The sequence below is a fragment of the Gigantopelta aegis genome, chromosome 2 (assembly GCF_016097555.1).
Source record: "Gigantopelta aegis isolate Gae_Host chromosome 2, Gae_host_genome, whole genome shotgun sequence".
Lineage (NCBI taxonomy): Eukaryota > Metazoa > Mollusca > Gastropoda > Neomphalida > Peltospiridae > Gigantopelta > Gigantopelta aegis.
In genome coordinates this window covers 13,893,056-13,909,005 of record NC_054700.1, presented here as the reverse complement: position 1 = coordinate 13,909,005, position 15,950 = coordinate 13,893,056, and the positions used below count along the sequence as shown (strand labels likewise).

General features: G+C 37.0%; 1 protein-coding gene across 1 annotated transcript; it reads right to left on the bottom strand.

Annotated features, from left to right (window-relative positions):
- Positions 1-13,650: 13,650 nt before the first annotated feature.
- LOC121387350 (melatonin receptor type 1A-like) lies at positions 13,651-14,607 on the bottom strand. Its single transcript, XM_041518399.1, has one exon. It carries the CDS (start codon positions 14,605-14,607, stop codon positions 13,651-13,653), a length of 957 nt encoding a protein of 318 aa, XP_041374333.1.
- Between the last annotated feature and the right edge of the window lie 1,343 nt (positions 14,608-15,950).

The following is a 15,950-nucleotide window of genomic DNA, read 5'->3' as shown; positions in this document are numbered from 1 at the left end:
TCGGAAAATAGTTGATGATTCCATTTATTTTTATTTAGTGCCGTGTCTATAAGAGGACAGCCACTCCCGAGGAAATCCTTTTCTGGAGAGTTCATCCCACTGGCATCGCCATAAAAAGGACTGTCACACCCAGACTGCATTATCGATTACTTCAGAGACAAATTGGCTCTTCTAGCAATTTTTTTTACCCCTGTATTAAAATTTTTATTTAATCTGTATCATTTAATTGTAATTTGTAAAGTTAAAGTAAAAAGGTTATTTGGGTTGGTATGGGTTTTAATATGTTTTTTAATATGAATTTTAATTTCATTCATTTCGAAGTTACAAGCCAATTCATCGTTTTCCTTTTGACGCAAACTGACTGTATACATTATTATTATTATTATACATGCTTATTATTCAACAAAGAGCATTCTAGTTTTGATTTTCGCTGTTTAGTTAAATTTGGAGGGTTACTTGAATATGAGAAGGGCCAGTAAGATTTTTCTTCAACTGGTCCTGCTGGCGACCATGGTTTTCATATTAATTTTTACCCCTGTTCGATGTCAATACTGATAGGCATTACGTTCATACCAGTGAATAGTTTGTAAAATATAATGTTTTAATGAACTGATTCTTAATTAACACAATTTATACACTCAAAATTATTTACAATTGTTATGAATGGATTATAAATATAATTCACTACAGTAGAGGCACAAAAATGTAGCATACCTTTTGTAGATCGAATATAATAATTGAAAACAAATTCTAACAGCAGGAGGCTTAAAATAAAATAAAAAAATGATTTGGCCTTGTTGATCTGGCACGTGTGAGGTCATGTGACACGTACCGAATATCAATTCATCTTCCTCCATTTTAAGTCAAATTCTACGAGTCTTGTGGACCCGACATCGGTAATTTTAAGGAATAAACAAAAACGACTTTGTAAAATTAATGGTTTTAGGGGTTTGTAAAGTTTTGTATTTAGATACTTACTTGTCTGAACTTTATTGTTAATGAAAATGTTCTAGAACTGTGAAGAAAAACCTCATAAATGAACGATAAGCAGACGACAACAAATCGGATGTTGATTGCACGAACCGCGCACGAGAAAACAAAGTGAACGGAGTTGGAGGCATAACGCAGTTAGGGACATTGACGATATGTTTCGACTGTTTGATCAGCATATAAAACAATAGTAATGATTCAAAGGAAACAAACATCTGCAATCACTGTTTATTGCAATAAAAGAAACATCCAGAATTATTGTTTATTTGAATGAAACAAACATCCGCATTCAGAAAACATTGTTAGCAAAGGCTTGGGTGATATGTTTTCGAATGAGCAGTCCTGATTTTCCCTCGAGCATCTCCGCCATTTACTATATATGTCATCACCAGTAACATCATGTAGCTCCTCTTCGTCCCAGTTCTTGTCACAGAGCTGATTGTTGGTTTCAAGATTTTTTTCAAGATTTATTAAACAACACTCAGACACATTACAATGTGTAACAAGAGGACATTTTCAAATACATAATTAACATACATGACAAGAACAGGCGTCAACATAGAAGTATCTATAATTAACAGAACACAAGGTATGCAAACAAAATAGCTAAAATATGCGGAGAAACGTCAGTTCATAAGACAAGATAATCTTTTAATAAATATAGCTAGGTTTTTTAATAGTTGTGCATTACATAATGGTCTCGCATATGTTGTGTAGCACAACAAACTGTGTATGGGAGGGGGGAGGGGAGGGGGGTGAATGTGGGGGTGGATATGTGTGTGTGTGTGTGTGTGTGTGGTAAACGTAATTTTGCATCTAAACGTAAATCTACGATTAAACCACAATTCCAGTCTAATTAAAATTAGCTCCACTATTACTAACAGCAGCCAGTTGGAGCTCATGTCCACCAATCAAAACCTTACTTGCAGAATCATGCCAGTGATTTGAAAATAATTTGAAAACATTCCGAATTATCCTGAGGGTATACGATATGTTTCGTGTGAATTACGAATGCCTTATTTAGACCAGTAGAACTAATTTTAATCAGATTGCGTAGTCTCCAATGTCCAGGTAACATTTCGTCTGTAAATAATAATTTAAATATTGACCAATCACACTTCGCCTTTTATAACGTTATTTGGGTGCACACAAATTCTAAAAATATCGGGCGAGTCTATTTTAGTGGCCGCAGTACAGCGAACCATACCAATACGTACGGGATGGGTTATCAGTCTTCAATTTTACATTAAAAATTATTTATTTATTTATAAAAAAACCACAACTAAATCAGTATTCAGTTTTACATTACAAATTATTTATTTTATAAAATAAAACATGTTTTAAGGCATTCGTAATTCACACGAAACATGTCGTATACCCTCAGGATAATTCGGAATATTTTCAAATTATTTTTAAATCACTGGCTGATTCTGCAAGTAAGGTTTTGATTGGTGGACATGAGCTACAACTGGCTGCTGTTAGATCCACATGTAATAGTGAAACTAATTTTAATTAGATGCCACAATTCGTACTACTACTATATATGTGATGTACATAGGCGTACGGGCTCCCATTTTTGTAGGGGGGGGGGGGGGGGCAGGTTGACTTTTGCTAGAATTAAACGAAAGTGCTCGAATCTGAATTACAACGTTTATTCATATTAGCATTACTGCCAAACAGCTATATAGGGTTGTGAACGAATCGCCACGCATGTTTCACATAGATTACAACTAATATTGTGGGTAGAATTATGAAAATACATGGTGAAAAGTGTTGAGGCCAGCTCATTTTGTTTGAATTTCTCTGTTGTTTTTGTCCGAATTTGAGGATTTTCTCCAGGTCGGGGGGGGGGGGGGGGGGGGGGGGGGATTGCGCCACCACCTCCACACACCCCCACGCCCCATTGCTTCGTACGCTTATGATGATTGATGTATGACGTATACATATTAATTTTCTTTTCATCCTTACAATGCTCCATGTTGCGTAGTGACGTAATGTTCTGTGTGAAATTAGGAGATAACCATATGGAGTTTTTAGATTTGCGGGTAACACCCGCAAATCTAAAAACTCCATATGGTTATGTCCATTGTAAACTGAAACGTTTTTTACAGAGAACTATATAATTGTTCGGCATAATAACATTCACTGACGTCGTTAAACGGCTTTTTCAGTTGCTATGCAATGCATGCGATCCGTGAATTTCACTTTCTTTAGTCTGCTTAATTGACATCCATTTTTTAAATGCTTATTGAAATGGGAAGAAATTAACATTTACAATGTCAATGAAATATATCCTATTTCGTGAGAAAAAAAACAACTGTACCGCTTTCCAATGACGTCACTGGTTGCTGATGCGAAATGAATTCGTCCATTGGGGTGTTGGTTTAACTGTATTATCTAGTGCTTTAAAACAAACAACAAACATTGTTTTCTTACATATGTCAAAGTTATTTAATCAAATCAGCAGAGTGTCAATACATTTTAAATTGGTGAACCTATTTTTGGTGTTTTGTTGAAACCAATTTTAACAATTTTATACGAACAAAAATTAATACCCTACTGTAATGGTAATGGGACAGTCTTGACCTACTGAAAGTAATTATTTATTGTGACAGTCGAGTTTTGCATGTTGAAAAGACCACGTGTTACATTTTCTGCAGCACGATCAAATTGGAAATTATGTACATTTCTGTTTGGATTTGGTCTGTTGCCATATGGAGTAAGAACACCCCTTTCACCTTGCAAGATTTGGGAATATGCACGTTTTTGGACAGAGCTTGATTCCAGGGAATATGATTTTAAAGATTCGTCAGTGCGATGACCCGTGATTTTACAAATCTCCCTGTTCTCTACACCAGCGTGCGACAGCAAGGTGACTGCGGTGGCGCGAAGACAATGGTTTGTGTACACTTTTTCAATGTTTGCGGCTTTGCATATTTCTTTCATGAATGAAGCTATGATGTTTTTCCCAATTGGACGTGACGTGTACCAAACTGAATCGCTTTCAGAGACGGATTGTTTTGGCTGTTGGTAAAATGATGGATTATTTTGATTCATTTTGGATTTGTAAATTTTGAACGAGGAAACCGGGCAGTACACGGAATTTGTTGCATAAATGCGTTTTTTAGGTTCAACGGCATCTTTTAAATCACCACGATGATTTTTTTGTGATTTCGCAATGTGTCATTTCGATGAACTCGTAACCATCCTGAAATTTTAAATGAACTGGATGAAAGTTCTCGATGATTTTCTGACCCACGGCGTGCAAAACCTAGTGTGATGTCAAACCACACCTTTCTAACAAGATCAAGGGGAGAATCTAAATTGAAGCTATTCCTAATCTTGTCAAGCTCTATTGCCGAGATTGCGGGGTGGTGTTTTGTTTCATCAAGTCCCTCTTTCTTTAGATTACGGATCATCGACAGGAAAATATTGTTAGATGTGTGAAATTCGCTATCTTTGAGAATGTTTAGGTTTCGTTCAAAAGGAGGTGCCCTAATGTGCCTATGGATTGCTGCTCGGAGACCAACAAAAGTCGAGTTAGAGTACAGTTCGCCCTGGGTGTTCCGGACTTCTGCATAAAACAGGCGAAGCCTCTCGTTCAGAGTAGTCGCATCAAGAGTTTCAAAATCAGTGGAAAATCCACGAACTTCAAGCCATTCTACACAGGAAGAGAGAAAAAAAAGAAGAGAAAACATAAGGTGTGCAGGCAACGCGTGAGTGATGAGGTACCTGTAAGTAATTTTAAAATAAAAATGAAATTTAAAAGAATACGATAGTGACCAGTAATTTTGTATTATATATATATATATATATCTTGGGGTTTTTTTGTTGTTTTTTTAGGTGGGGGTGGTTGTAAAACATTGCTACTGTAAACTTCTATAAACAAAGCATGTCTAAGGTTAAAATAACCATGTAGATTGCAAATGTTTGGTTTTGTTGTTGTTTTTATATAACGTTTGTGTTGCAGTACGTCATACATAGTTTTACAAAGCGTTTACAATGGGTTATTTATAGACGCAGAAATGAATCGATCGACGTGTATGTAGGCCTTTTTGTTTACTATATTTTTTTAATTGCGGACAAGGGGGCGTAACTCTGACATGTTTTGTTTTAACGCTTTAAACGTTTTTGTTTCTTGTTAGGGCGGCGGATGGGGGGGGGGGGGGGCTTACGTTTCAATATCTTGACACCCCATATTGTATTCCGTCCTGTGGCTTTTGACAAAGAATCCCCAATTATCTTTTTTAGGTGTTCTTCATCCACCTTAACAAATCGCTGGTTCTTGGTGTCTGTTGCAACTTGTTGAGCAAGTTGATCAAGGTCATCCAGACCGCTGTTGCCATTGGCGCTTGTCGAGGACGTTGCACTTGCTTCAGTTGTATCATCAAGAACTGAAATAGAGAGAGGAGGCCTATTCAGAAGATAGTTAACCCATCATTTTCCATCTCAAAAGAAATTTAAATTTTGAAGAAGAAAATAATGAAATTGGAAATCAACTGACTCATTTTTAAAATGTCACAAAATTATATATCAACAAAACTTGCAATTTAAATGACTCACACAAAATTATATCTAAGTAAACCTTACATTTAAATTACTTACCATCATCTTTCATCAACATATCTATCAGAACTTCACCTGTCTGCCAATTTGTATCGTCGTCAAATAGGTTAAAATTTGGCGTATCCATTTGAAGAGGTGATCCACTTCGGTTGTCTGCCATTTTGTTGTTTGAAATAGTAACAATGTATTCATGAGCAGTGATTAACTTACTAATTTGAGGGTATCGAATGCCATTCGACAATGTTTATTAGCCAATCATATTACAGAACATACTTACCATCAGTTTACAATAGATGCCAAACACATGGAAACATACAACAGGTACATTGTATAACTGCTAGTCGAAAACGTAAACCTACGATGTTTTATGAAATTGACTCCAGATCAGGGGTAAATTTCACAAAACATCGTATGTTTACGTCTGCGACTAGCAGTTACACCGGGCATATTTTTACAAGTGTTTTGGCATCTATTTCACGAAGAAAATTACACTATTAAGAAAATGGAGCATTTTAAGGACAAAATAAAATAAAAATATGTGTATTTCTAACTATATTTGTTGTACTATAATAGCCAGAGGCTTGCCTGTCATACGATTATTATGAAACTCGTGAACAGTGTTGGTGTCTGCCTCGCTTTTGCTCGTCGATATCGAACCTGTTCACTCATTTCATAAAACTGGTATGACAGGCAAGCTCTTTTATTTATTACAAACAAGCCGCAACGCAGAAGTAAGCAGGTATCGAGATCTACATGTATGTTATTTTTCTATTTATTTATATATCCCGCAATCACTGTATATATTGGCAAGATATGATGACGCGATAAATCTCTATATTTTCGGTCACTGACCAAAAAGCCCGACTCGACTCGAGTATTTCAGCCTAGATTTTCAATAAACATACTTGTGACGGAACATGCACTTAATTTTGTTTTCGCCTGTGGCGATATTAATTGTGTTAGAGGGCCGTGTGCAGTTTCATTGCACTTAGCCAGATGGGCAACTTGTTACGTAATACCTTGCGCGACGGTCATCGAGCTGTACTTCTAATTCACACCCAGCGCAGGTGTGGAGGCCATGTGGCTAGTAGTTACATAATATCTCCGGTAGTGCTGTTTATGGCCAGAGGATTGCTCGCGGAATGGCGACAGCCAGTCTGACGATCAGAGAAAAATATGCCGGCGTGGTGGTTGTGGAAAATTTACATGATACGTGAGGTACCGCCTTGTACCCCCAGGCGATATTCGCTGTCTCGGAGGGTTTTGAATAAATAGCTAGGGTTTAGAGATATCTAGGAGAACCATAGGAAGGTATCCCGGGGGAATGTTGTCCGTTTGGACTTTGGTAAATATATGATTTCTGCTCTGTTGTATAACCTTGATGTGATTGATGTGACTTTTAAATATTTTAATACTGTATTATACCAATATTCTTTAGACAGGGTCTTCGGTCATCTGACGAAGTAAATCGTAGTCTTACTGTTCTATATTTATACGAGTATTTGGTAATATAAAGCTTAGCCAGTCATTCTAGAGGACCTAGGTAAACTGTAGGTTATCGTCTTTATTGTGATAGGTACCAGTATTAATTCTGTGTTACAAGGTTACTGAATGAGTAGTTAGGGTTAATTAAAAATTAACCAGTTAGGAATAGAGCTGTAATTCCTTTATTAATTAAGTTACCCTGGAAGCGTTTCTCCATTCTCGCACGTGTGTGTGTGTGTTAGCGTTTCTCAATTATCACACGTGTGGGTGTTGTGACACGGTGAAGTGATTAGCATATTGTGTAAACTAGACCCCTAGAGATTAACTAATTAAGTGATCAGTTCTGGGTTGTTATTATTGTTGTTATTAATTAACTACTGCGGCAGTACATTTGTCAGCGTAGGTTAATACAGATTCCAAAGTGTATTGTGTTTTTGTTGTGTTTTCTAGTGAACTAAACGTGCTATAATAATATATACTTTATATAAGATCGTATCTCTGATCATACCTAGAGACGAGCCACAGCGGGTATACCTGCCTGTTACAGAGAGATCTAATAGATATACAGTTAGGAGAGATATTTGGATAATCGTGTTTTATTCAGTTACGGGTATTATAAAATCCCCGTGACAATACTCTTTAAATCATTTGTTTAAGTACAGTAAATACAAACAACTTTTAGTTTTGCAATAACAATACAAAACTTGTATATATATATTTTTTAAATTAGAGTTTAGAAACGCTTTTTCAATGTGACAGAATGTAGCTAACGTTTTACAAAAAATGACGTCATGTATCTTGTATGACGACATACGGCAAAAACCTTGCTAGGTTTGCGTACACAAAAATGGAATAAATAATGATTTCCCGACTATACCCGTAGGATTGCAGGATAAAAGAAATAACTGGTTACTGTCTTAAGATATCGCCTTTATCCTGCTCAGGTCGAATGGCGAATGCAGCTCAGCAGAGCCTGCTGAATTCACCATTCTAACTTCCGCAGGATAAAGGCGGTATCTTAAGACAGTAACCAGCTATTCCCTACATATATATATATATATATATATATATATATATATATATATACAGTGGATGTTACTACTAGTATTTCGTTATATACACGGGGTTCTTGTTGTTTTTTGTTTTTTACAATAAAGGGCACCATTCACTTCCACATGGGTCCAAACATAAAGTTTAATTGTGGTACGCAAAACTTATATTTTTCTCATATACATATAATGTTTAAAATGTGTAAGTCCAAACTTTAGTTCAGCAAATATCAATGACAAAAACGTTAGAACTCTTTTTCATCTGTCAAAAAGAGGGTGGTTACAGACCCTATAATGGTACTATAACATCATGACAATATATATATATATAAAAACTTACAAAAACACAAACTAAATGTATTCCAACAAATTAATGGTGTAATTAATGTTGTAAAACTTAATTATCTTATCTTTGCCATAAATATTTTCTATTATAGTATGCCATATCCATAAAATATTTGACACCTCATTTCTATTTGTATTAACAGTTCATGGTAGATCTAACTAAAGTTTATTTCAATAAAAGTATGCCCATTTCACTATTGAAAATGTAATTACAACTCTAAGTTTATGCTTATGACTGTAGCTTCTTTCTTTTTCACGTTAAGGTTACGGACACTAAAATCTTATATATAACAAGACATAAATGCACTTCATCAAACTAATATTGTGGTATTTATTTGCCAGGATGTCCAATTCATGAACAATTGTAAACATAATATTTATTTTATCTCAGATTTAAATGACTGTTAAAGAACCATGTATGCTTTTATGCATCATATGGATACTAATTATGAATTGTGAGCCACCATCTCTATTATGTCAGAAGAACACGAACAACGAACAACATTAACACAACTTTACGTTACAGACAACATTTAACAAGTGACCAGCTGATCCACACGATACAGGAAACTCGAGAACCACGAGACATGCGCGCGCACATAACACAATACGATAACGAATGTTCACAGACGAGTGTTCTTCGTAGATTGACTTGTTAAGTCCCACATTCCTTCCCCCTAAGATGTTGTATCAGGAATGACCAAGTCTTTGCTGACAATCACAGACTCACGATGATGTCGTTCCATATTAGTTACACACAGAAAATCACCATACACTTTTGATACAGTGAAACCAGTTCTAAAGTGTTGTTTTTTTAAATTTCGGACCAGTGAGTATTTTAACAGCAACCCACTGACCAACAGTGAAATCACGCTTAACACCTTTACTTGATTTTTCCATGGTTAATTGTTTTCTAGTTAATTGTTTTTCTCGACAGTTCCAGATTTCTCTTAAACCATATTCCTCCTCCTCTTCAAGAAAGTTACTATCCTGGCCTGAAATCATTTGGAAAACTGGACTCGATCTTCCAAACATAGCATAATATGGATGAATACCTGTTGTTCTGTTTGTCACTGCATTATGGGCTGCTACAATTTTAGGAAGCAAAACATCCCACTGTTTTTCTGTTTCAGCAGTTTTTAGTAATGAATTTTTTAAAGTTCTATGAGCACGTTCCACAGGATTAGCTTGTGGTCTATAAATAGGTGTATAACTGCTTTCAACATTCCACTCCTTAAGAAAACTTGAATTCAGAAGATGTGAACACTGAACCATTATCCATATGCAGGTATTCAGGAGGACCAAAACTAGAGTAAATATGATTCAATACTTTTTTTGCAGACGCAGTTGTTTGTAAACTAACCGGAATCGCGAACACAAATCTTGATAAATCGTCTTTAAATGTAAACATGTATTCATAACCCACAATTGTCCTTGGAATCGGTCCCACGAAATCACAGTGCACAATCTGCCATGGTTTAATAGAGTTCTTGTCATACTTAAAGTACATTTAGGAATAACATGTGGACCTTCTAGACATTGTTTACATGTAGCTATGTGTATTTGAACTTCTTTTAAGGTTATTGACTGATCAATTGCTTTAGCTAACTCTAATGTTCTCTTAGCACCAAAATGAGCCAATGCATGACAACGTTTTATTAGATCTAGACGTTCTGCTTGACTTCTTGTCACTGCTAACACAGGTAATTCGGATTCATCATATCATAACGCACGACTCAGAACATCAGTTGGAATGTTATCTTTACCCTTAACATACTCAATCTGATATCATATTCCGAAAGTTCCAAACTCCAGCGAGCACACTTAGGTGAATTTGAAGTTGTAATGTATATCAATGGTTTATGATCTGTTCGAATAACAAATTTCCTGCCATACAAGAATTCACGAAACTTCCGAACCGACCAAATAATTCTAAGCGCCTCACGGTGAATGGTTGAATAATTATGTTCCGTTTTACAAAGTTTCTTTGAAGCAAACGCAATTGGATGTTCATAACCATTATTTTCTTGTAGAAGTACCCCAGCTAGACCAGTGTTGCTTGCATCAGTTTGTACAATAAACGGCGGAGCATCGTCATCAAAATTAAGATGTACTAGCAATGGTTTTGAAGTAATAGAAGATTTTAACTTTTCAAATGCTTGTTCTTGTTTTTCAGTCCATTCATATAACGTTTTCTCCACAATACAACTCAATGGCAAGGCAATATCAGAAATATTTAGAATGAATCTTTGAACAAATGTGCAAAGTCCTAAATATTACTGAACCTCTTCCCATGACCTAGGTAATGGAAATTCACGAACTGCTTTCAAATTCTTATCACCAGGTTGTACACCATCCCGAGAAATTTTGAAACCTAAATAGTTCACACTATCCATGAAAAAATAACACTTTATCTTTTCTCAGTATTAATCCAACTTATTTCAAAACGATTTAAAACTTCCTCAAGATATTCCAGCATAAGTTCTGGAGTAGCACTATAAACAAGAATATCATCTAAATACACAAGTATGAAAGACATGGGCAAATCAGAAACCATCATGTGCATAATACGCTGAAATGCTAAAGGAGCAGTCTTCAAACCAAAACACATTCTAGTGAACTGATATACACCCGACGATGTTTCAAATGCTGTCAGATTACGAGATGATTCGTCCATAGGAATCTGATTGTAAGCTGAATTCATGTCAAACACTGAAAAATTATTTGAGTTGCATAACTTCATTAACACTTCAGATGCTGTCACCAATGGAAACACTTCATCTACTAATATTTTATTTATCCCCCGAAAATCCAAACATAATCTGATTGTCGAATCGGGTTTTCTCACCAAAACAATCGGAGAAATCACAGTAGATGTACTAGGTTCAACAATATCCGCTTTGACGAACTGTTCAACTTGCTTTTCAACAACTTTCTCCAAGTGTGGTCCATAACGACGATGACGACCACGAATCATTGACAAATCTGTATCTGATTTAACCTGAAGCTTGTATGTGTAATTCTTGGCTTTTCCTAGGCCTGTAAACACTGAATTTCATATTTGTTCAGTACATTTATGAGATTAGCTTTACAATTGTCTGTTATGCTGTTACCTATGTTCCATTTCACAGTACTATCACTGGCAGAAGTTGTTTTCAAATTCCTTTTCATTTTTACATTTTACATACCCCAACTGACTGACAACGATATATCTTTTTGCTTGTCGTACTCCTATTTAAAATAAGCAAGTATGTCTCATCTTCAGAAACAATAGACCTGCCAACATATAAACCTGTTTTGTATTCAAAGTTTTCATTTCTTTCTATTAACAAACCAGATATCTCATTCATTTGTGATGTATCGACAGTCACGCAGCAAATTTTCTGAGATCAAAGAGGAATAATAGCTGACTCGGCAAATCTAACTGTTCCAGACACTACTTTGTTGTCTTCAGGTTTAATCAAAATATGTTCAAACTTACACATGAAAATCCCAACCTAACAAAACTGAATTGTCTTCATCGGTGTCCAATACATGTAGTTTACACGGTATAACATCTTCACCCATACCTACTGGAACAGACACTGTACCACATATAGGTAGCACATGCGATGCAGCACCACGTAATGAGCTGTACTCTCTTCAAGCACAATACCACTTGGAAATGCTCGCTTAAAGTAGATTTAGATATACATGAAACAGATGCACCCAAATCTATCACAGCTGAACACTCAAGTTTGCCAATGACAATTTCCCCAGTTGGACAGTTTCTATTTGAAGACTGAATTTCTTTAACAGTATTTCTCACATCTTTTTTAGTACAAAATTTTGATATATATATATATATATGACCCCGCTGTGAACAATTGTAACATTTAGCACTTTTCATCCAATTATTCTGACTTTGTGATTTTCTTGAACTATCTTTATCAAAAGTTCTATCCAAGTCTGCTTTCTTTTTCCTACACTGATTCTGCTTTTGTCCTGGTTTATTACAATAAAAACACCGTACTCGCAACACCTGTTCATTCGGTTTACGGGTTTTTACCAAACGACGTGCTGAATCCACCAAATTATCAAACTTTGGTGGTTTTGCAGACTGACACATAATAATATTCAATTGTTCTTTAAGTTTTTCTCCACGAACCCCTTCGAAAAACGTTTGGGCACAAAGTTCTTCTTTATTACGTTTAGCAAAAGAAGGATAAGCTTCGTCAACTTTATTTCTTAGTCTATGGGCAAGTTCATCAACAGTTTCATTAAAATACTGAGACATTTTGTGAAAATATTTTTTTTCTGCGGACCTGTCAAACTCTTTAATAAGATGATCTCTCAAAGAAGTATAAGTTTCTTTGTGTTCAACAGGTAAATCACGGAATACTCGTGTACACCAACCTGTGGGGAGAATAAGAGCTAAGCTTCTTAGTTTTGTTTCATCATTCCATCCAAACCCCCATGCTTTAACTTCATAAATGTCATTAATGTACTGCGATTAGCAGCAAGGGATCTTTTATTTGCGCTTCCCACAGGCAGGATAGCACAAGCCATGGCCTTTGTTGAACCAGTTATGGATCACTGGTCAGTGCAAGTTGTTTACACCTACCCATTGAGCCTTGCGGAGCACTCACTCAGGGTTTGGAGTCGGTATCTGGATTAAAAATCCCATGCCTCGACTGGGATCCGAACTCAGTACCTACCAGCCTGTAGACCGATGGCCTACCACGACGCCACCGAGGCCGGTTAAACATATGGTGACATATTATCTTCCATTGTGACAATATTTAGTTACAGCATCAGTTTTAACTAGTTCTTCTGAGTTCTGGGCCCATACTTAAAAGCATGCAATATGTATGGCATTGCCATAACGATACGGTCGCAGACTCTATTATAGTCTTCAGTTTTATAAGTGCCAGGCCTGGTGTTAAGTTTCAGAAATCCTCTTCCTGCGTGTTTAATTGTGTTGTGGTTCCACTGTTCCAGGTCTATATGGGGACCAATTATCTTCCAATGAGACAATATTTAGTTACAGTATCAGTTGGACTAGTTCTTCTGAGTTCTGGTGTTCACAGTTTCAGGAAACTTCTTCCTGTGTGTTTAACTATGTTGTTGGATACACTGTTCCAGGTCTATATGGGGGCCAATTATCTTACAATGTGACAATATTTAGTTACAGTATCAGTTGGACTAGTTCTTCTGAGTTCTGGTGTTCACAGTTTCAGAAAACCTCTTCCTGTGTGTTTAACTCCGTGGATGGATCCACTCTCCCTGGTCTACAGCCGAACATCTTCCTGAAGGCATTTCTGAACTTGCTGTTCTTTATCCCATACACAAAACAGTTGACCGCCGAGCTGCAGACACCCAGCAGTGACACCGCCCTCAGGCCGAACAGGTTGGTGCTTCTGGGGCTGAATACACTGATGAACAGGTAGACGAGCTGCGGAATCCAGCACAGTATCGAGAAGACGTACACGGTCAGGATCAGCGTGGACTTGACTGAATCCTGGCGTCTGCTCTCAGACTGTTCGACGTTCACATTTCGCATCCTGATGCTGATTTCTGCTGCCAGCACTCGCAGAAAACAGAGAAACCCCGCAAACTGGACGACGAATACGACAGAAACCATACTCCAGACGTAGTAGCCAGGAAGGATGTTGGTGTTGAAGCAAAACTTGCCTGGAGCCCATAAGTCGATTCCAAAAATAATAGGCAATGTAATGGTAAAGGACAATGAAAACACGACGACGCTCAACACGACACTTCGATTCAAGGTCATGGCAGAATGGTAGTGGAAAGGAAACTGGACTGCGTAGAAACGTTCTATCGACAACATGGACAAAAAAAACATAGCTGTGATCACAGAAAAGTAGGAAAGAAAAATATTTGTTAGACATGGAATTCGCTCTGCATATATATGTGTATTGAACATGATAGCTAATTTGGTCGGCATGTATATCCCGCCCATCATCAGATCTCCAACGGCAAGGGAGGCAATCATGACGTTACTGGCAGACCTCAAATTCTTGAAACGACAAACAGCGGAGATGATGAGAATGTTGCCACAAACTATTACTGGAACAATGGCGATTTCAAAGACCTTAAGGACTACGTCGGCTGTCTGTTTGGCGCTATTTGGATTTCCTTTGCTGGGCACTGCTAAACTGTTGTTAGACATCTTTCTCTTTGCTGGAACTTGGTTTTCTTTTATCCTAAAAGTAACGGTATATTGGAATATAGTTGTATGTAGGTGTAGGTGAGGTAAATGCATGCATAACATCTTTAAATAAGCCGAAACTCGTCTAGGAGGATGGTGCTTCAGTGCTAATAAAAAGTGTATGTCAAAAAATTACATTTAGACTACTCAGTGAAAGTGTAAACGGAACATAGTTATCACATGGAAAGAAGAAATCTATTATATGTATCTCATACAAGGACTGGACACACAGAATAATATTTAGATCAATTAGGCCATGGGTTACATAGGGTCCTAGTGCATTGTGTTTTAGCAGCCTTACTATGTCCTGAACACAAAATTACCTGGTAACAGTGTACTAATTGAGATCCACTGGATTGGATAACATATTAACGTGCCTATATCCAATTAAGGTTCAAGCACGTCCCTCTCGGGCACAATCTCTGAATTATACAGTGACTGGGTCTGGGACAGAAAGAGGGTGTGTGAATTGGAAATGGACAAAATTTTGGAATAGCAATTAGTGAAAAAGATTTTGTTTTTATTATTATTAAAAAGTTAACTAGACAAATATAAAGGAATTTAATGCTCGGCGAAATATATAATTTGGAGCATTTTAGAAAGACAGTCCAACAGTAAATTAGAGAAAGAAGAGAGGATCGGACTATTTAATAATATAGAAATAAAAAGGTAATTTTGACATTTTGAACGAAGGTCCGATCTGTGTGTCCACGCGTGTGGCCTCGTTAAGGCGGTTAAGGTGCACAGTCTGTAGGGACGATAGGTTGCATCCCGTCACGAAAACCCCTAGAGAAGCTGGATCCGTCTGAACAAAATAATATCAGACTAGGGTGTAGTCCAGTCGTCATGGTTGGTATAGTGGTGCTAACGGGCCCGGTTCCGGAGGATAGAAGATGGTACCAATATTAAACAAAGTAAAGAGTAGTAGGGGTCGACCCCACTTCCTATTTCTTCTTACTTAGAGTGGGGCGGTCAATCTTCCAGTGCTGCTAGGCCATGCTGGGATAGGTAGAGACTAAACGTCAACAACCGTGGCGTCCTGCAAAATGGCCGTCATACGAGTCAGTAAAAAACTTGTGGACAAGTCAGCCAAAAACGAAAGATTTGAAGGCAAGGAATCTCGCTTAAAAAAAACACAAAATCCCAAGAATCCAACCTGGTGATGAAGGCTGTCGAAACTAAAATCGTCCTAGCTTTGATTCAGTTCCACTTGCCGCATTTATTCCAGTAGAAAACTCCATGTCGCTGACAAAAACAATACATATGGAGGATTCCCAAGTTGAGCAAGTGAAAGCACGTGCAGT

Coding starts and splice junctions, on each gene's coding strand:
- LOC121387350 (XM_041518399.1), bottom strand. CDS start 14,607: ATGTCTAACAACAGTTTAGCAGTGCCCAGCAAAGGAAATCCAAATAGC.